Source organism: Panthera tigris, chromosome E3 (genome assembly GCF_018350195.1).
Source record: "Panthera tigris isolate Pti1 chromosome E3, P.tigris_Pti1_mat1.1, whole genome shotgun sequence".
Classification (NCBI taxonomy): Eukaryota; Metazoa; Chordata; class Mammalia; order Carnivora; family Felidae; genus Panthera; species Panthera tigris.
The window spans coordinates 6815095-6833344 of NC_056675.1; the positions used below are offsets into that span (position 1 = coordinate 6815095).

Sequence of the window (18250 nt, forward strand, 5' to 3'; positions counted from 1 at the left end):
CTGATTCAATTTCTTCACTAGTTATGTCTGTTCAAATTTTCTATTTCTTCTTGTTTGAGTTTTGGAAGTGTGTGGGTGCTTAGGAATTTATCCATTTCTTCCAGGTTGTGCAGTTTGTTGGCATATAATTTTTCATAGTATTCCTTCATAATTGCTTGTATTTCTGAGGGATTGGTTGTAATAATTCCATTTTCATTCATGATTTTATATATTTGGGTCCTCTCTCTTTTCTTTTTGAGAAGCCTGGCTAGAGTTTATCAATTTTGTTTATTTTTTTAGAAAACCAACTCTTGGTTTCATTGATCTGCTCTACACTTTTTTTTGATTCTATATTGTTTATTTCTGCTCTGATCTTTATTGTTTCTCTTCTTCTGCTGGGTTTGGGGTGTCTTTGCTGTTCTGCTTCTAGTTCCTTTAGGTGTGCTGTTAGATTTTGTATTTGGGATTTTTCTTGTTTCTTGAGATAGGCCTGGATTGCAATGTATTTTCCTCTCAGGACTGCCTTCGCTGCATCCCAAAGCATTTGGATTGTTGTATTTTAATTTTCATTTGTTTTCATATATTTTTAAATTTCTTCTCTAATTGTCTGGTTGACCTATTCATTCTTTAGTAGGATGCTCTTCAACTTCCTTGCTTTTGGAGGTCTTCTAGACTTTTTCCTGTGGTTGATTTCAAGTTTCATAGCATTGTGGTCTGAAAGTGTGCATGGTATGATCTCAATTCTTTTATACTTATGAAGGGGCTGTTTTGTTACCCAGTACGTGATCTATCTTGGAGAATGTTCCATGTGCACTCAAGAAGAAAGTATATTTTGTTGCTTTGGGATGCAGAGTTCTAAATATATCTGTCAAGTCCATCTGATCCAATGTGTCATTCAGGGCCCTTGTTTCTTTATTGATCGTGTGTCTAGATGATCTATCCATTGTTTTAAGTGGAGCATTAAAGTCCCCTGCAATTACCACATTCTTATCAATAAGGTTGCTTATGTTTGTGATTAATTGTTTTATATATTTGGGGGCTCCTGTATTCAGTGCATAGACATTTATAATTGTTAGCTCTTCCTGATGGATAGACCCTGTTATTATTATATAATGCCCTTCTTCATCTCTTGTTACAGCCTTTAAAGTCTAGTTTGTCTGATACAAGTATGGCTACTCCAGCTTTCTTTTTACTTCCAGTAGCATGATAGTTCTCCATCCCCTCACTTTCAATCTGAAGGTGTCCTCAGGTCTAAAATGAGTCTCTTGTAGACAGAAAATAGATGGGTATTGTTTTTTTAAATTTAATTTAATTTAATTCAATTTAATTTAATTTAATTTAATTTTTTTTTAATTTTATTTTTTATTTTTTCAAAATTTACATCGAAATTAGTTAGCATATAGTACCACAGTGATTTCAGGAGTAGATTCCTTGATGCCCTTACCCATTTAGCCCATCCCCCCACCCACAACCCCTCCAGTAACCCTCAGTTTGTTCTCCATATTTATGCATCTCTTCTGTTTTGTCCCCCTCCCTGTTTTTATATTATTTTTGTTTTCCTTCCCTTAGGTTCATCTGTTTTGTCTGTTAAAGTCCTCATATGAGTGAAGTCATATGATTTTTGTCTTTCTGTGACTGACTGATTTCACTTAGCATAATACCCTCCATTTCCATCCATGTAGTTGCAAATGGCAAGATTTCATTCTTTTTGATTGCCGGGTAATACTCCATTGTATAGATATACCACATTTTCTTTATCCATTCATCCATCGATGGACATTTGGGCTCTTTCCATACTTTGGCTATTGTTGATAGTGCTGCTATAAACATGGGGGTGCACGTGTCCCTTCAAAACAACACACCTGTATCCTGTGGATTAATGCCTAGAAGTGCAATTGCTGGGTCGTAGGGTAGTTCTATTTTTAGTTTTTTGAGGAACCTCCATACTGTTTTCCAGAGTGGCTGCACCAGCTTGCATTCCCACCAACAATGCAAAAGAGATCCTCTTTCTCTGCATCCTCATCAATATCTGTTGTTGCCTGAGTTGTTAATGTTAGCCATTCTGACAGGTGTAAGGTGGTATCTCATTGTGGTTTTGATTTGATGGGTCTTGTTTTTTTAATCCATTCTGACATTCTATGTCTTTTGTTTGGAGCATTTAGTCTTTTTACATTCAGTGTTATTATTGAAAGATATGGGTTTAGAGTCATTGTGGTATCTGTAGGTTTCATGCTTGTAGTATTATTGTCTCTGGTACTTTGTGATCCTTGTAACATTTCACTTACAGGATCTCTTATAGGGCTGGTTTAGTGGTGATGAATTCATTCAGGTTTTGTTTGTTTGGGAAAACTTTTATCTTTCCTTCTATTCTGAATGACAGACTTTCTGGGTAAAGGATTCTTGGCTGCATATTTTCCTTGTCCATCACATTGAAGATTTTCTGCCATTCCTTTCTGGCCTGCCAAGTTTCAGTAGATAGGTCTGCTCCTACCCTTATGTGTCTACCTTTGTATGTTAAGGCCCGTTCATCCCTAGCTGCTTTCGGAATTCTCTCTTTATCCTTGTATTTTGCCAGTTTCAATATGATATGTCATGCAGAAGATCAATTCAAGTTACGTTTGAAGGGAGTTAGTTCTCTGTGCCTCTTGGATTTCAATGCCCGTTTCCTTCCCCAGATCAGAGAAGTTCTCAGCTATGATTTATTCAAGTACACCTTCAGCTCCTTTCTCTCTCTCTTCTTCTTCTGGAATTCCTATGATACTGATATTGTTCTGTTTGGTCTCATCACTTAGTTCTCTAATTCTCTCCTTGTACTCCTGGATTTTTTTTTTTATCTCTCTTTTTCTCAGCTTCCTCTTTTTCCATAATTTTATCTTCTGATTCACCTATTCTCCCCTCTGCCTCTTCAATCTGTACTGTGGCCACCTCCATTTTATTTTGCACCTCACTTATAGCATTTTTTAATTCATCATGACTATTTTTTAGTCCCTTGATCTCTGTAGCAATAGATTCTCTGCTTGTCCTCTATGCTTTTTTCAATCCCAGCAATTAATTTTATGACTGTCATTCTAAATTCTTGTTCAATTATATTGCTTAAATCAGTTTTGATCAATTCTTTAGCTGTCTCTACTTCCTGGAATTTCTTTTGATGAGAATTCTTCTGTTTCATCATTTTGGTTAGTTTTCTGTCCCTTATGCATTTTAAAAGCTTGCTGTGTGCTCTCACCTGCAAGCACTTCTGTATTAAAGGAGGGCCATACACTGTCCAGGGCCTGGCCCTTCAGGAGGTGTTTTTCTGGAGATTGTTACTTGCTCTCTGTTGTTGTGACTTTGGTTATTTTATTACCTTACTCATAGTGATATTTTGGACCCTCCACCAGGTGCTCTTTGATTTGTTCCTTGGAGTAGCCCTGTAAAGGAAAACAGATAGACAAACAGGAGACAAAAACACACAAACACACAAACAGGTAACACAAACAAGCAAGTAAACAAAAAGAAAAAAACTAAAGACTAAAAACCACACCCCCCAAAAAACCGACTGTGAGTAAAGAAGGGGGGTGGAGTCAGTGCTGATGGAAGAGCACATACAAAGAGAGAAATGATAGGAGCGGGGAGGGGGGAGGGGAGAAAAAATAAACATTGACTAGGCAGAGAGAGTAAAAGTCTTAAACCAGAGAGAGAGAAAGGAAAATAAAGAAGGAGGTGGGGAAAACGAAACGAAGATAAAGTTACCCAGACAGAGAAACTATATGGCTTGGTTATTCTGGAGAGAGAGAAAGGAGTGTAAAGAAGGAGGTGTAGAACATGTGTCAAGACAATGGATTAAATATGTCTGTTTAGACAAACCAATAACCAGAGTAACCAGCCTAGGGGCAGGAAGAGATAAGGAGGAGAAATGGGGGGGTGGATCTATCTATCATCTATCTATCTATCTATCCATCCATCCATCCATCCATCCATCCATCCATCCAGAATTGACCAAGCAATGCTGCATTGCTTGTCAGGATGAGTTGTCTGCAGGGTCTGTGCCCCTCTGCTCTGGTGGACATGCAGTTACCCAGTGCAAAGGGGCATGGTTTTGTGTAGTCTGGGCCCACCTCCACTATGGGACCTGGGAGTGATCCCTGAGGCCTCTCCTTGGTGGTGGTGGTGGGGGGGGGGAATGGTGATCCCCCAGTCTCTTCTCCATGGAGCCGGACCCGGTGGACTCCATTTGAGTTGGCCTCACTGTGCCGCGGGCGTAGACAGGGCAGTCCTTGCTTGCCAACTCCCTTGACCCTGTGCTTGGCTAGGATTCAAAGTCCCGCTCTGTGCGCTCTGGCACTGGGGAAGTGCCTCTCAGTGTGGCCAGATATGTGGTCTCGGCTGGCTTTGGCTATGTGGCTGCACTTCAGGGGGGACCGCTTTCTACTGTGTACTGAGCCGCCACCCTCGCAGACGCAGGCAGACACAGGCAGGCTTTGTCTTTTCCCACAACACTCCAGGGAGGGGACCACTTTCTTCTACTGTAGACTATGCTTCCTACCTCACTGTGAGCCCCCCGGGGTGGCACACGCAGGCAGGCTTTGTCTTCTCCCACAGTACACCAGGGACACAGCAGCCTTTTCCTACTGCAGACCACACCCTTAGCCCAGTTACTGAGCCCGGGAGTGGTGGGCACAGGCAGGCTTTGTACTATCACACAGCCCTCCAGGGAGGGAACCACTTTCTCCAACTGCAGACTGAGCCCCTGACCTACCACCACACCCAGGCCTTGATTCTCCTCCTCCCAAGGTGCAGGAACAGGGAGGCGGCCCCAGTCCAAGGAAAGCCCCACAGTTAGAGATCGTATCCCTCTCAGTCTCAGTCCGAGGTCTTTCTCCTGTCCAGATACGGTCCTATACTTCCCTAGCTGCTCTTTCTCATCCCTTTGTCTCTCCGCAGAAGGGGGTCCCTCCCCTCCATGCCCACACAGGCTTTTTTTAATCTCCCCCAGTTCACAGTCACCCACCTTTTTTCCCAGCTTTCCCATTTTCTTCCTGGTAGATTCAGTCTCTTTTCCTCCCAGGTTCTGGTGTTCAAAGTTCTTTGGCTTCTGCATTTCTTTGTTTGAAAGAAGCGAAGTATGGATCCCCCTCCTTCTCCGCCCTGTTGGCCCCCTTTTTTAAAAAAAATTTTAATGTTCATTTATTTTTGAGAAAGAGAGAGAGAGAGAGACAGAACATGAGTGGGGGAGGGACAGAGAGAGAGGGAGACAGAATCTGAAGCAGGTTCCAGGCTCTGAAGCTGTCAGCACAGAGCCTGGCATGGGGCTCAAACTCACAAACTGTGAGATCATGACCTGAGCCAAAGTCAGATGCTTAACCAACTGAGCCACCCAGGTGCCCCTCCTGAGGGCCTTCTTAACCAGGATAATTAAAACTTTTGTAATTATTTTATTGTTTTTTAAGTTTTTAATGTTTATTTATTATTTTTGAGAGAGAGACAGAGTGCAAATGGGAAAGGGGAAGAGACAGAGGGAGACACAGAATCTGAAGCAGCTTCCAGGCTCTGAGCTGTCAGCACAAAGCCCTATGGGGGGCTTGAACTCAGGGTCGGTGAGATCATGACATGAGCTGAAGTTGGATGCTTAACCGACTGAACCACCCAGGTGTCCCAAAACTTTTGTCATTATTTTATGCAAGTGGGAGAGAGGTAGAGTGGATACTGTATTCATATATATATATATATATATGAGTATATATAATACATATATAATAGACATTAAATATATACAATATATAATATATATTTGTATTAAATATATTATATATTTATTTTATTATTATATATTAAGATATATTTAATAATAGCCATCCTAATGGATATGAATTGGTATTTCATTGTGGTTTTGACTTCTATTTCCTGAATGATTAATGCTTTGAGAAATTGTACATGTGCTTGTTGGTCATTTGTATATCTTTGGAGAAATGTCTATTCACACCCTTTGCTTTTTTTTATTTTAAAGAGTTGGGGACAGAGGGAGAGAGAGAGAGAATCCTAAGCAGGCTCCATGCCCAGTACAGAGCCCAACACGGGCCTTAGTCCCACAACCCTGGGATCATGACCTGAGCTGAAATCAAGTTAAACCCTCAACTGACTGAGCCACTGAGGAACCCCCTCTTTGCCAGTTTTTTAACAAGGTCTTTAAAAATTATTATTAAGTTGTAGGAGTTCTTTATATGTTCTGGATATTAAGCCCTTATCAGTTATATGATAATCAGTTATATGATATGAAGATATTTTCTCCTATTCCATAAGTTGCTTTTCACTCTGTTCATTGTGTCCTTTGATAGACAAAAGTTTTAAATTTTGATACTTATATTATCTATTTTTTATTTTGTTTCATTTGCTTTTGGTGTCAATTGCAAGATATCAGTACCAAATCCAATGTCATGAAGGTTTTACCTTATGTTTTCTTCTAAAAGTTTTATAGTTTTAGCTCTTATATTTAGGCCTCTGATTCATTTTCAGTGAATTTTTATGTATAGTAAAGGTGAGGATCCAATTTTGTTTTTTGTACGTGAATATTCCATTTTCCCAGCACTATTTGTTAAAAAGACTATTTTTCTCCATTTATTGGTCTTGGCACCCTTCTCAAAAATCATTTGATCGTATATATGAGGGTTTATTTCAGGGTTCTCTATTCTGTTCCATTGGTCTATATGTCTTCTTCATACCAGTACCACACTGTTTTGATTACTCTAGCTTTGAAATCAAGAAGTGTGAGACCTTTAATTTTGTTCTTCTTTTTCAAGATTGTTTTGTCTATTCACGGTGTCTTGGGATTCCACTTAAGTTTTAGGATAGATTTTTCTATTTCTGAGAAAAAAATGCCATTTAGAATTTGATAGAAATTGCATTAAATCTATAGATTGGTTCTAGTATTATTGATATCTTAACAATAAGTTTTCCAATCCATGAATATGTGGTGTCATTCTATTTATTTGTGTCTTTAATTTCTTCTAACAACTTTTTGTGGTTTTCAGTGTATAAATCTTTTGCTTCCTTGGTTAGGTTTATTCGTAAGTGTTTTGTTCTTTTTGATGCTATTGTAAATAAAATTGTTTTCTTAATTTTCTTTTTGGAATATTTATCGTTAATGTGTAGAAACATAGCTGATTTTTATATGTTGATTTTGTATCCTTCAATTTTGCTGAAATGTTTTACTGGTTCTAATATTTTGTGTTTGTTATCTTTAGGGTGTCCACATATATGATCTTTTTTCTGTGAACAGAGGTAGTTTTATTTCTTCTTTTCCAATTTGGATGCCTTTTATTTTTCTTGCCTAATTGCTCTGGCTAGGACTTCTAGTATAAAGATGAATAGAAGTTGTGAAAGTGGACATCCTTACCTTGTTCCAGATCTTAGTGTTAAGTATAATGTTAGCTGTGTGCTTGTCATATATAGCTTTTACTCTGTTGAGGTACATTCTTTCTGTATCTAATTTGTTGAGAGTTTTTATCATGAAAGGATATTGAATTTTGTCAAATGCTTTTTCTGCATCCATTTAGATAATCAAGTGATTACTGTCCCCTTCATTCTGTTAATGTTATGTATCACATTGATTGCAATCCCAGGGATTAAAGCTTTGTATCCCTGAGATTAAATTCCACTTGATCATGTCATAGCATCCTTTCAGTGTGCTCTTGAATTTAGTTTGCTAGTATTTTTTTGAGGGGAGAGGGGCAGAGGGAGAGGGAGAGAGAGAATCCCAAGCAGGCTCCACGCCCAGTGTGGAGCCCAATGTGGGCCTTGATCTCATGATTGTGAAATCATGACCTGAGCCAAAATCAAGAGTTGGATGCTTAACCAACTGAGCCACCCAGGCGCCCTGGTTTGCTAGTATTTTATTGAGAATTTTGCATCTGTGTTCATAATTTCTTTTCTTGTAGTGTCTGGCTTTGATGCTGGAGTAATACTAGCCTTGTAAAATGAGTTTTGAAGTGTTCTTTACTCTTCATTTTTTGCGGAAGTTTGAGAAGGATTGGCATTAATTTCTTCTTAAATGTTTGGTAGAGTTAACCAGTGAAGCCATCTGGTCCTGGACTTTTCTTTGCTGAGTTATTTTTGATTATTGGTTCAATCTCCTTACTAGTTATAGGCCTATTCAGATTTTCTATTTCTTTATGATTCAGTCTTGGTAGACTGTATATTTGCTGGAATTTATTCATTTCTTCTAGGTTACCCAATTTGTTGGTGTATAAATGTTCATAGTAGTCTTTTATGAACATTTGCATTTCTGTGATATCAATTGTGATATCTCTTCCTTCATTTATGATTTTATTTTTTTGAGACTTTTTTCTTTTCTCTTAGCCTTGGTAAAGATTTATCAATTGTGTTTATCTTTTGAAAAAACAAGCTCTTCGTTGATTTTTCCTTTTGTCCTTTTAGTCTCTATTTCATTTATTTTTGCTTTGACCTTGTTATTTCCTTCATTCGGTCCACTTTGGGCTTAGTTTGTTTTTTTCCTACTTCCTTGAAGGTATAAAGTTAGGTTGTTTATTTGTGATATTCTTTCTTCATGTAGACACTTAATTGCTATAAACTTCCCTCTTATTAATGCTTTTGAAGCATCCCATAAGTTTTGTTATGTTGTGTTTCCATTTATATTTGTCCTAAGATCTTTTTTTGATTTCCCTTATTATTACTTCTTTGACCCATTGATTGTTTAGGAATGTGTCATTTAATTTCCATATATATGTGAATTTTCCAAGTTTCCTTCTATTATTGATTTCTACTTTCATATTATTATGGTTGTAAAAGATGCTTGATATTAATTCAGTATTCTTAGATTGGTTTAGTTTTGTTTTGTGGTCTGACATATGATCTATTCTAGAGAATGTTATGTGTGCACTTGAAAAGAATGTTTATTGTGCTGCTGTTGAATGGAATGTTCTGTATCTGTCTGTTTGGTCATTTGGCCTAAAGTCTAATTCATGTCTAATATTTCCTTATTGATTTTCTGCTTGGATGACCTATCCATTGTTGGAAGTGAGGTACTGAAGTTCCCTGCTATTATTTTTGTTGTTTATGCTTTCATATTTGTTAGTATTTGCTTAATATATTTAGGTATTCTGATGTTGGGTGTATGTGTAATTATAGTTATATATCTTCTTGATGAATTGACCCTTTTTCATTATATAATGACCTTTTTTGTTTATTATTACTTCATTCATTCATTCATTCATTCATTTATAAGCTCTGCACCCAGTGTGGAGCCCAACCTGGGGTCTGAACTCACGACCTTGAGGTCAAGACCTGAGCTGAGATCGAGTCAGATGCTTCACCAATTGATCCATCCAGGCACCCCTATTATTACCATTTTTGACTTAGTCTGTTTCATGCAAAGATAGCTACCTTTGCTATTTCTGGTTCCATTTGCATGGAATATTTTTTCCCATTCCTTTACTTTGAGCCTATGAATGTCCTTAAAGCTGAAAGCAGTCTCTTGTAGGCACCATATTTTGGGCCTTATTTTGGAGTGGGGGGCGGTGTTTTATTTTTTATTCCATTCAATCTGTATTTTGATTGGAAAACATAATCCACTTATACTTAAAGTAATTATTAATAGGTAAAGACTTAGTACTGTCATTTTGTTGTTTGTTTTCTGGGTGTTTCATAGATCCTTTGTTCCTTTCTTCCTCTCTTGCTGCTTCCTTCCTTTGTGATTTGATGATTTTCTATAGTGGTGTGTTTTAATTTCTTTTTCTTTCTCTTTTGTGTATCTACTATAGGTTTTTGCTTTGTAGTTACCATGAGGCTTACATAAAACATCTTATAGTTATAAGGGTCTATTTTAAGCTGCTAACAACTTCTATTGAATACAAAAACTACTCTTTTATTCCTCTTTCCCCCATATTTTGTTTTTATATCACAATTTCCATATTTTTATATTGTGTATCAATCAACAAATTATTGTAGCTATACTTCTTTTTAATACTTTTGTCTTTTAACCTTTATGTTAGAGTGAAGTGAGTTTCACACACTATTCCAGTACTACTGTATTCTGAATTTGATTGTATACTTTCCTTTAACAGTGAGTTTAAACCTTCATATGTTTTCTTGTTACTAATTAACATCTTTTCACTTCATCTTCAGCTAAAGAACTCTCTTTAGCATTCTTCTAAGGCAGGTCTAGTGGCGATGAGCTCCCTCAACTTTTATTTATTTGAGAAAGTGTTTATATTTTCTTCTTTCCTTAGGACAGCTTTGCCAGGTGAGATATTCTTGGTTGACAATTAAAAAGCACTATATATTATTCCACTCTCTTTTGGTCTACAAGATTTCTGCTGAGAAAGCCACTGATAGCCCTCTGGAGGTTCCCTTGTATGAGATGAGCTTCTTTTCCCTTGCTGCTTTCAAAATTATTTGTCTTTTATTTTTGGCAGTTTTATTATATTGTGTCTCAGTGAAGTCCCCTGGATTGAATCTATTAGGGACCTATGAGCTTCATGTATCTGGATATCTCTATTTCCCCCTAGATTTGGGAAGTTTTCAGCTGTTTGCCCTTCCTTCCTTCCTTCCTTCCTTCCTTCCTGCCTTCCTGCCTTCCTGCCTTCCTGCCTTCCTGCCTTCCTGCCTTCCTGCCTTCCTGCCTTCCTTTCTTCCTTCCATGTTGTACGGTTTTTTTTTTTAAGTTTATTTTTGAGAGAGAGAGAGTGAGCAGAGGAGGGGCAAAAAGAAAGGGAAAGAGAGAATCTCCCAAGCAGGCTTTGTGCTGTCAGCGCTGAACCTGACGTGGAGCTTGAGTGAGATCATGACCTGAGCTGAAATCAAGAGCCAGATACTTAATCAACTGAGCCACCCAGGCGCCCCTCAGCTGTTATATCTTTAAATAAGCTTTCTGCCCTTTGACTCTCTTGTCTTCGGGGACTCCCATAATGTGAATGTTGTTTTGCATAGTGGTGTCTCATAATTTCTATAGGCTTTCCTCACTCTTTTCCATTCTTTTTCCTTTTTTCTCCTCTGGCTGGATAATTACAAATGGTCTGTTTTTGAGTTCACAGATTCTTTCTTCTGCTTGGTCATGTCTGCTGTTGATACTCTCTCCTTTTCAGTTTCCATTTAGTCATTGTATTCTTTATCTTGAGGATTTCCATTTGTTTTTTTCTTTAAAATAATTTGTCTTTGTTGAACTTTTCATTTTATTCATGTGCTCTTTTCTAGGTTTTGTTGAGTTGTCTACCTGTGTTCTCTTGTAGCATGCAAGGAATTATTTTGAATTCTTTGGCAATTCATAGATATCAATTTCTTTGTGGTCAGTTACTGGAAAATTATTGTGTTCCTTTTTGTTTGTTTGTTTCTCATAGCCTTGCATCGATGTTTGTGCATTTGATGGAGCAGTCACCTCTTCCAGATTTTACAGACTGGGTTTGATGGAGAATACTTTCACCTGTGGGTGGATGCAAGGGTGCTTGCTGGGCAGGATGTGGCAGTTCCAGCCCCATAGAAGGCCCAGCAGCATTGTCTTTGTGCAGCTCCATTAGCTGAGGCCCTCAGTGGTCAAGGATGTAAATGTCTGCAGTAATTATTGGGGTATTCAACCACTTGGATCCTCCTAATCTCTTTTTCTCTTATAGGGGTTATTATGGCTGGGAGGATCCTTCTTGGCACTGTATCCAACTTGTGAGTGCCCCTGAAGTAGTGGTGAGATTGGTGTGGATGACCATGTGGCTACCATGTAACAGGGACTGGAGTGCATGAAGGCAGTGGCTCCAGGTTTAGGGACATTAGATAGTCCACATTGGTGATGGCTGTGTTGCTCAGTTGCTGGCACTTGCAGAGGAGCAACAGACCCGGAGTCTGGAGTCAGGTGCTCACAGAACAACAGCGACTGTGGAGTCCTGGGCACTGGCTAGCCCACAATAGCAATGGCTCTGTTGCATGAGATGTGAGTACATACCAAGTGGCCACAGACGCATGGGTCTAGAACATGGATGTGTGTGGAGCAATAATGGCTCTGGAGTCTGGGGTGCTGGCTGGCCCACAGCGGTGATGGCTCTGGGGCCTGAGACATGGGTGCATATGGAATAGCTATGGATCTGTAGATTTGAGTGAGAGCACACACAGAGTGGCTATGGAATCCGGGTCTGAAGTGTGGGTACCGGCAGAGTAGCCATGACTCTGGAGTCTGGGACATGAATGAGGTTAAAGGAGGCTGGCAACCCTGGTCCTGGAGTGGTATAACAGCAGCTGGGTGATGTGTGGCAGCATCTCCCTGTTTTGTTGAGGGGGAGTTCTTCAGTTGCAATGGCTGTTAGTTACCATGTGTCAAGTTTCCTGTGTCCCTTGCAAAGCAGGTCACTGGGGTCTGTGCCAGTGAGCTATGGGATTCTCCACTAAGAAAGCTGTAGGGAGTCTGCAGTTTTTGAATTAAAGTCTATTTTCTGATATTAGGATAGCCATGCCTATTCTCTTCTGGTTATCTTTTTTTTTTCTTAAGTTTGTTTATTTTTGACAGAGACAGAGTGGGAGCATGAGCTGGGGAGGGGCAGAGAGAGAGGGTGACACAGAATCCGAAGTGGGCTCCAGGCTCCAAGCTGTCAGAGCCCAATGTGGGCCTCGAACTCACAAACCGTGAGATCATGACCTGGGCCGAAGTCGACACTTAACTGACTGAGCCACCCAGGTGCCCCTGGTTATCATTTTTTTTTAAATTTTTTTTTTTAACGTTTATTTATTTTTGAGACAGAGAGAGAGCATGAACGGGGGAGGGTCAGAGAGAGAGGGAGATACAGAATCTGAAACAGTCTCCAGGCTCTGAGCTGTCAGCACAGAGCCCGACGCGGGGCTCGAACTCACGGAGTGCAAGATCATGACCTGAGCCGAAGTCGGCTGCTCAACCGCCTGAGCCACCCAGGCGCCCCTGGTTATCATTTTTAATGGAATATCTTTTCCCATCCTTTAACTTTCAACCTATGGATGCAATTGGATCTAAAGTAAAGTTGGTAGAGCATGTGACTCTTGATCTTGGGGTCATGTGTTTGAACCCCATGTTGGGTGTAGAGATTATTTTAAAAAACAAATAAACTTAAAAAAAATAAAATGAATCTCCTACAGACACAATATAGTTGGATTCTATTTCTAACCATCTGTCTTTTAATTGGGTAGTTTATATTTAAAGTAATTACTGATAGGGAAGGACTTGCTATTATCATTTTGATATTTTTGCTGTATGTCATATAGCCTTTTTGTTTCTCATTTTCTCCCTTATTACCTCCCTTTGTGTTTGGTTGGCTTTTTTCAAAAAATAATTTTTTAGTGTTATTTATTTTAGAGAGAGAGAGAGAGAGAGCGAGCAGGGGAGGGGCAGAGAGAGAGGAAGACACAGAATCTGAAGCAGGCTCTAGGATCTGAGCTGTCAGCACAGAGCCTGGTGCGGGGCTCGAACTCACAAATTGTGAGATCATGACCTGAGCTGAAGTTTGATACTTAACCAACTGAGCCACCCAGGTGCCCCTGGTTGGCTTTTTATAGTGACATGTTTTGACTCCTTTCTCACTTGCTATTGCATATATTCTATAGATATTTTCTTTGTGGTTGCCCTGTGGATTACATAAAATATCCTAAAGTTACAACAATCTATTTTAAACTTAACTTCAATTGCATAAAAAGAACTCTACTCCTTTACAGCTCTGCAACACCCTCCCCCCATTTTATGTTATTGATTTCATAAATTACATCTTTATATATTGTATACCCATTAATGTAGATTTATAGTTGTTTTTGATGCTTTTGTCTTTTAAATCCTGTAATGCAGTAAAAGGTGGAGTTACAAACCAAAATTACAATAATACATGTTTTTATGTTTGTTCATATATTTATCTTTACTGGAGAACTATATAGTTTGTATGGTTTTTGAGTTACTGTGTAGCAATAGGAAAGAAAGAAAAAGGAAGGAAGGAAGAAAGAAAGAAAGAAAAAAAAAGAAAGAAAGAAAGAAAGAAAGAAAGAAAGAAAGAAAGAAAGAACAGAACCCATTTCTACTAGCCTATCAGAGTACTAAGGGAACTTTAGACAGTTTTGGTCTCCTTCTTGAGAAGTATTTGAAAACTTCTGGCTTCTGTCATTGCTAAAGTAACTTTACAAGCATTGGGGTTTATTGATTAAAACCCTCCAAACCCCCAGGTAATTTAATGGATGTGAATCTGTTATGTTTTAGTCAGCCTCCATAAGACTTTGGTGAATACAATTTGTGGGCATGCACATAACAGCCTTAGATTCTTCTTTAATGTATATATTCCAAAAGAATTGAAACTGTATGAGAAATCTTTGAGTGGCAGGCACTAGGGCAGTTTTATAATAGTGTGTTTCTGGGGTGAGTTGAAGTTCATATTCTCAACCTGCCTGAACTAGTCTGATTATAATCTGAACTTCCTAAGGTTTATTTGCCAAGTTGGGGTCATTGCTTAATATTCAACAAGGATTAAGACAGCAAAGCATTGCTGTAGGAAAACATCAGATATGTGAGGCAATTGGTGACTTGATTTGAGTTGCAGCATATTCTATCTGGCTATTGACCTCAGCCACCACACCTGCCTTCTATCTGTCTTCTCTGTCTGCATCCTTGGAAGTTTAGAACTTAGCTCATAGAACCTTAGTACCTGGGCAATGAGAACCTACAGTACAACCTCCTTATGCGATGGACAAGGAGTTGAGTGTGGAAGGGGCTTGCCCATGGCCAAATGAGTGAATGACAGATTGAAGTGAGACCCTCAGATCCAGATTCCTATGACTTCTCCCCAACAACACTGTTCCCTTCATTTTCCTTCATTTCCTCCATAATATCATGTCTGGTCTGATGTGGCTGTTTCCTGCTTTCCACTCTCTGACTTCTCCAGTGACTCTGTTTGTAGGTCACTCTGTGACTCAGAGACCCTCTGTGGCCTTTGACTACATTCTTGGAAGGAATGCTAAGCTGCAGTTTACAAAGCTGTTCTGGGTGAAGCTGACGGGAGGCCTGGGCCTTGTCCACCTGGCATCGTTGTCTTCTGGTATCTCTTTTCCATCTCCGGTAGCCCCTGCTTGAAAAGAGCTGTTCCAGTAGGTCACACATGACCCTTTGGCTGATCTTGGAGTTCTCATTCAAGCTGCTGCCTAGTTCCTTCCCCTGCATCTTTCATACTTTATATATGTCCTGTTCCAACCCAGCAATTCTGTGTATTGTCTCCCTGTGGGGACTTTGCCTTCCAGGAATATGCTGGAATTCATGGAGAGACTTGCAAGCCCTTGGGAGTGGCTTGTAGAAGGCTCTGGAACAGGAGGTAAGGGCAGCATTAGCAATCAGCAGGCAAGGAAGGAATGGCTGAGCATAAAAAGGCTCTCACTGTCATCCATGGATTTGCAATATCTTCCTAAGCTCTCTGGCCGGGCATGGTGCTTGATGATGGAAAAATAAAAATAATTATACTTCTTTCAATGTTTCCAGCCCATTAGCTATTAATTTCATTCTTCTGAGATCTTTGGGGGTATATGCTCTAGGCAAAAAGCAGAAAGGAGAAGGAAAACTAACATTCAGTTATGTGTATTGGAGTAGATGTTTTTGGTGAGCCACACATATCCCTGAAGACAGTTTCCATGTTTCCTGTGCCTCAGGGACTGAGGATGCCCTCATGTACTTGGCTCGCTAAGGGACAGGCAGGAAGTGCTAGGCGTTAATGCCCAAAGCAGCACTCCTTCACAAATAAGAGGTGGGAAGACATCCTAGCTTCCCTTACCCTCAACATAGTTCTGAGGCACATTCTGCATAGTCACCAAAAGGTCCCCTGGGGGATTGAACTCCACTTTTCTACAACAGTGACCTGCTTGCGTATACCAATTCACATTCTTACCTTCCTTGAGTCATTTCTCCACCCTTTCAGAGTACTTCCTGGGATCACCCCCCAAATTAACTATTTACATCCAAATATCTAATTCAGGGTCTACCTCTGGAGAAAATTCAAACTAAGAGCCCTCTTATGTTCCAGAGATTTTACATGTATTATCTCATTTACTTTTTGCATAAGCCATGAAATATGCATCAAATCTTTTTTGGAGATGCTGAGGTTCAGAGAGGTTGAACAGATTCCTCGGGGTCACATAGCCAGTATCAGTAAATCATGATTTGAAACTATGTCTGTGTGACTTCTAAGCCTGTTCCATTTCTGCCATTCCATGCTGCTTCAGGGGAAAGCCCGAGTGAGGGTCAGCAGATCTAAGCTCCAGGTTCAGTTCTTTCTCCACATCAATATGTGACCCTTGGGCAGACCCCTTAGTTGTTCTTGGTCCAAATCTCATTTGCATTTTTGCCTCAAGGCTTTTGTGTGGGATGGTCTTCCTCTCATTTATCTCTAAGTTAGGGGTCCTGAAGACCACATTCAAGTACAGTGATTTGCTAGAAGGACTCACAGAACTCAGTAAAGCTTTTATACTCATGGTTATGGTTTTCTCCAGGAAAAGGATACAGATTAAAATCAGCAAAGATAAAGTGAAATAAGTCAGGCAGAGAAAGACAGATAACATATGTTTTCACTCATATGTGGATCCTGAGAAACTTAACAGAAGACCATGGGGGAGGGGAAAGGGGAAAAAAAGTTACAGAGAGGGAAGGAGGCAAACCGTAAGAGACTCTTAAACACTTAGAACAAACTGAGGGTTGCTGGGGGTGGGGAGAGGGGAAAGTGGGTGATGGGCATTGAGGAGGACACCTGTTGTGATGAGCACTGGGTGTTGTATGGAAACCAATTTGACAATAAATTATATTAAAAAAATAAAATAAAATCAGCAAAGATAAAAAGCACATAAGACCCAAACTTTTAGTTGTCCCCTCCCAATGGAGTTGTACAGACAGCCCTGAATCTTCCTAGCAATCATGCATGACAGCATGTATGATGTGTTGCCAACAAGCGAAGCTCCCCTGAGCTTGCTGCCCAGGATTTCTATTGAGGGTTGGTCATGTAAGTGTGGATTGCTTATGTGACTGACCTTAGTTATTCTGTTTCCAGCACCTCCAAAGGTCAAACTGATACAGCATGGCCCAAGACCTCTACCATAATTCACATTGTTGGCATAAACTATCTGGTATGGCCCAGATTGCCTAGGTATACAAAGACTCTCATATTAGGCAGCATATTCTTTTTTTTTTTAACATATGAAATTTATTGTCAAATTGGTTTCCATACAACACCCAGTGTTCATCCCAAAAGATGCCCTCTTCAATGCCCATCACCTCCCCTCCCCTCCCTCCTACCCCCCATCAACCCTCAGTTTGTTCTCAGTTTTTAAGAGTCTCTTATGCTTTGGCTCTCTCCCACTCTAACCTCTCTCTCTTTTTTTTTCCTTCCCTTCTCCCATGGGTTTCTGTTAAGTTCTCAGGATCCACATAAGAGTGAAAACATATGGTATCTGTCTTTCTCTGTATGGCTTATTTCACTTAGCATCACACTCTCCAGTTCCATCCACGTTGCTACAAAGGTAGGCAGCATATTCTAAGGGCTTAAAAGTTTTTCCCTTGAGCTGGTCAGGATCCTTTCTTTGGAATGTGTAGGGTTTGGACAACTTGGGCCTGCTGAGTTAACCCTTTACTGTATGTTCTTGTAGCTTTTTCTTGTTGTTTAAGACTCAAATATGATTTCCTCAGAGAGGCTTTTGCCAACCAGCCACCAATCACTTCCTGTGATTTTGCTTTTATTTTCATCATTGATCTTATAAATATAATCATTGATCTTATATTTTCTTGTTTATCATCTCCCTCTTCCTTATAGAATGCAAATTATTCAAGAGTAGGGACTTTGTTGATCATGTTGTATCTCAAATGCCAAGAACAGAGAATGGCAAACAATGAGCACTTAATAAACACTTTTTGACAAATAAAGGAATCTGGACAATGGACTGATTTATAATATTTTTTCTAGCTTTAAACCACCATTAATCAAGTGAATTGATTTATGTTTTTCTAATAGGATTTTGAATTCTTATAAGGAAAGACTTTTTCCTATGATTAGGCTACCTGAAAGTTCCTAGGTCTGTGTTAGGCAAGAAAAGATGCCTGAGGAATGCTTGTTCATGTATGGCTTCTTCCTTCCTTGAATTCCTTATGCTGTCCCGGGACTTTTTCTTCCCCTGCCTTCCCTCTTCTTCCCCTGTTTTGATACTATGATTTGTGAATCATGCCACTTACCTCACCTTGGTTTCTCCCATTTTCTGGAGCTCTTTTGTAATGAGCTGGCACTTCCTGAGATGACAAGCATGCCTCTCTTTTAAGAACTATGGC

At 39.5% G+C, this 18250-nt stretch overlaps 1 protein-coding gene across 6 annotated transcripts in view; it reads left to right on the forward strand.

The window, feature by feature from the left end:
- CYP3A131 (cytochrome P450 3A12) overlaps positions 1–18250 on the forward strand; it is a 109972-nt gene that overhangs the window by 13817 nt on the left and 77905 nt on the right. The window contains exon 1 of one of the 6 annotated variants that reach the window (XM_042971970.1): positions 8903–8996. The exons of 2 other annotated variants lie outside the window; for them this stretch is intronic. In XM_042971970.1, the coding sequence (XP_042827904.1) occupies positions 8971–8996 (26 nt within the window). In that variant the 5' untranslated portion in view covers positions 8903–8970. Of the gene's footprint in view, positions 1–8902; positions 8997–18250 lie in introns of those variants that run through there. 3 more of the 6 variants (XM_042971973.1, XM_042971971.1, XM_042971974.1) reach the window with 3 other exon arrangements.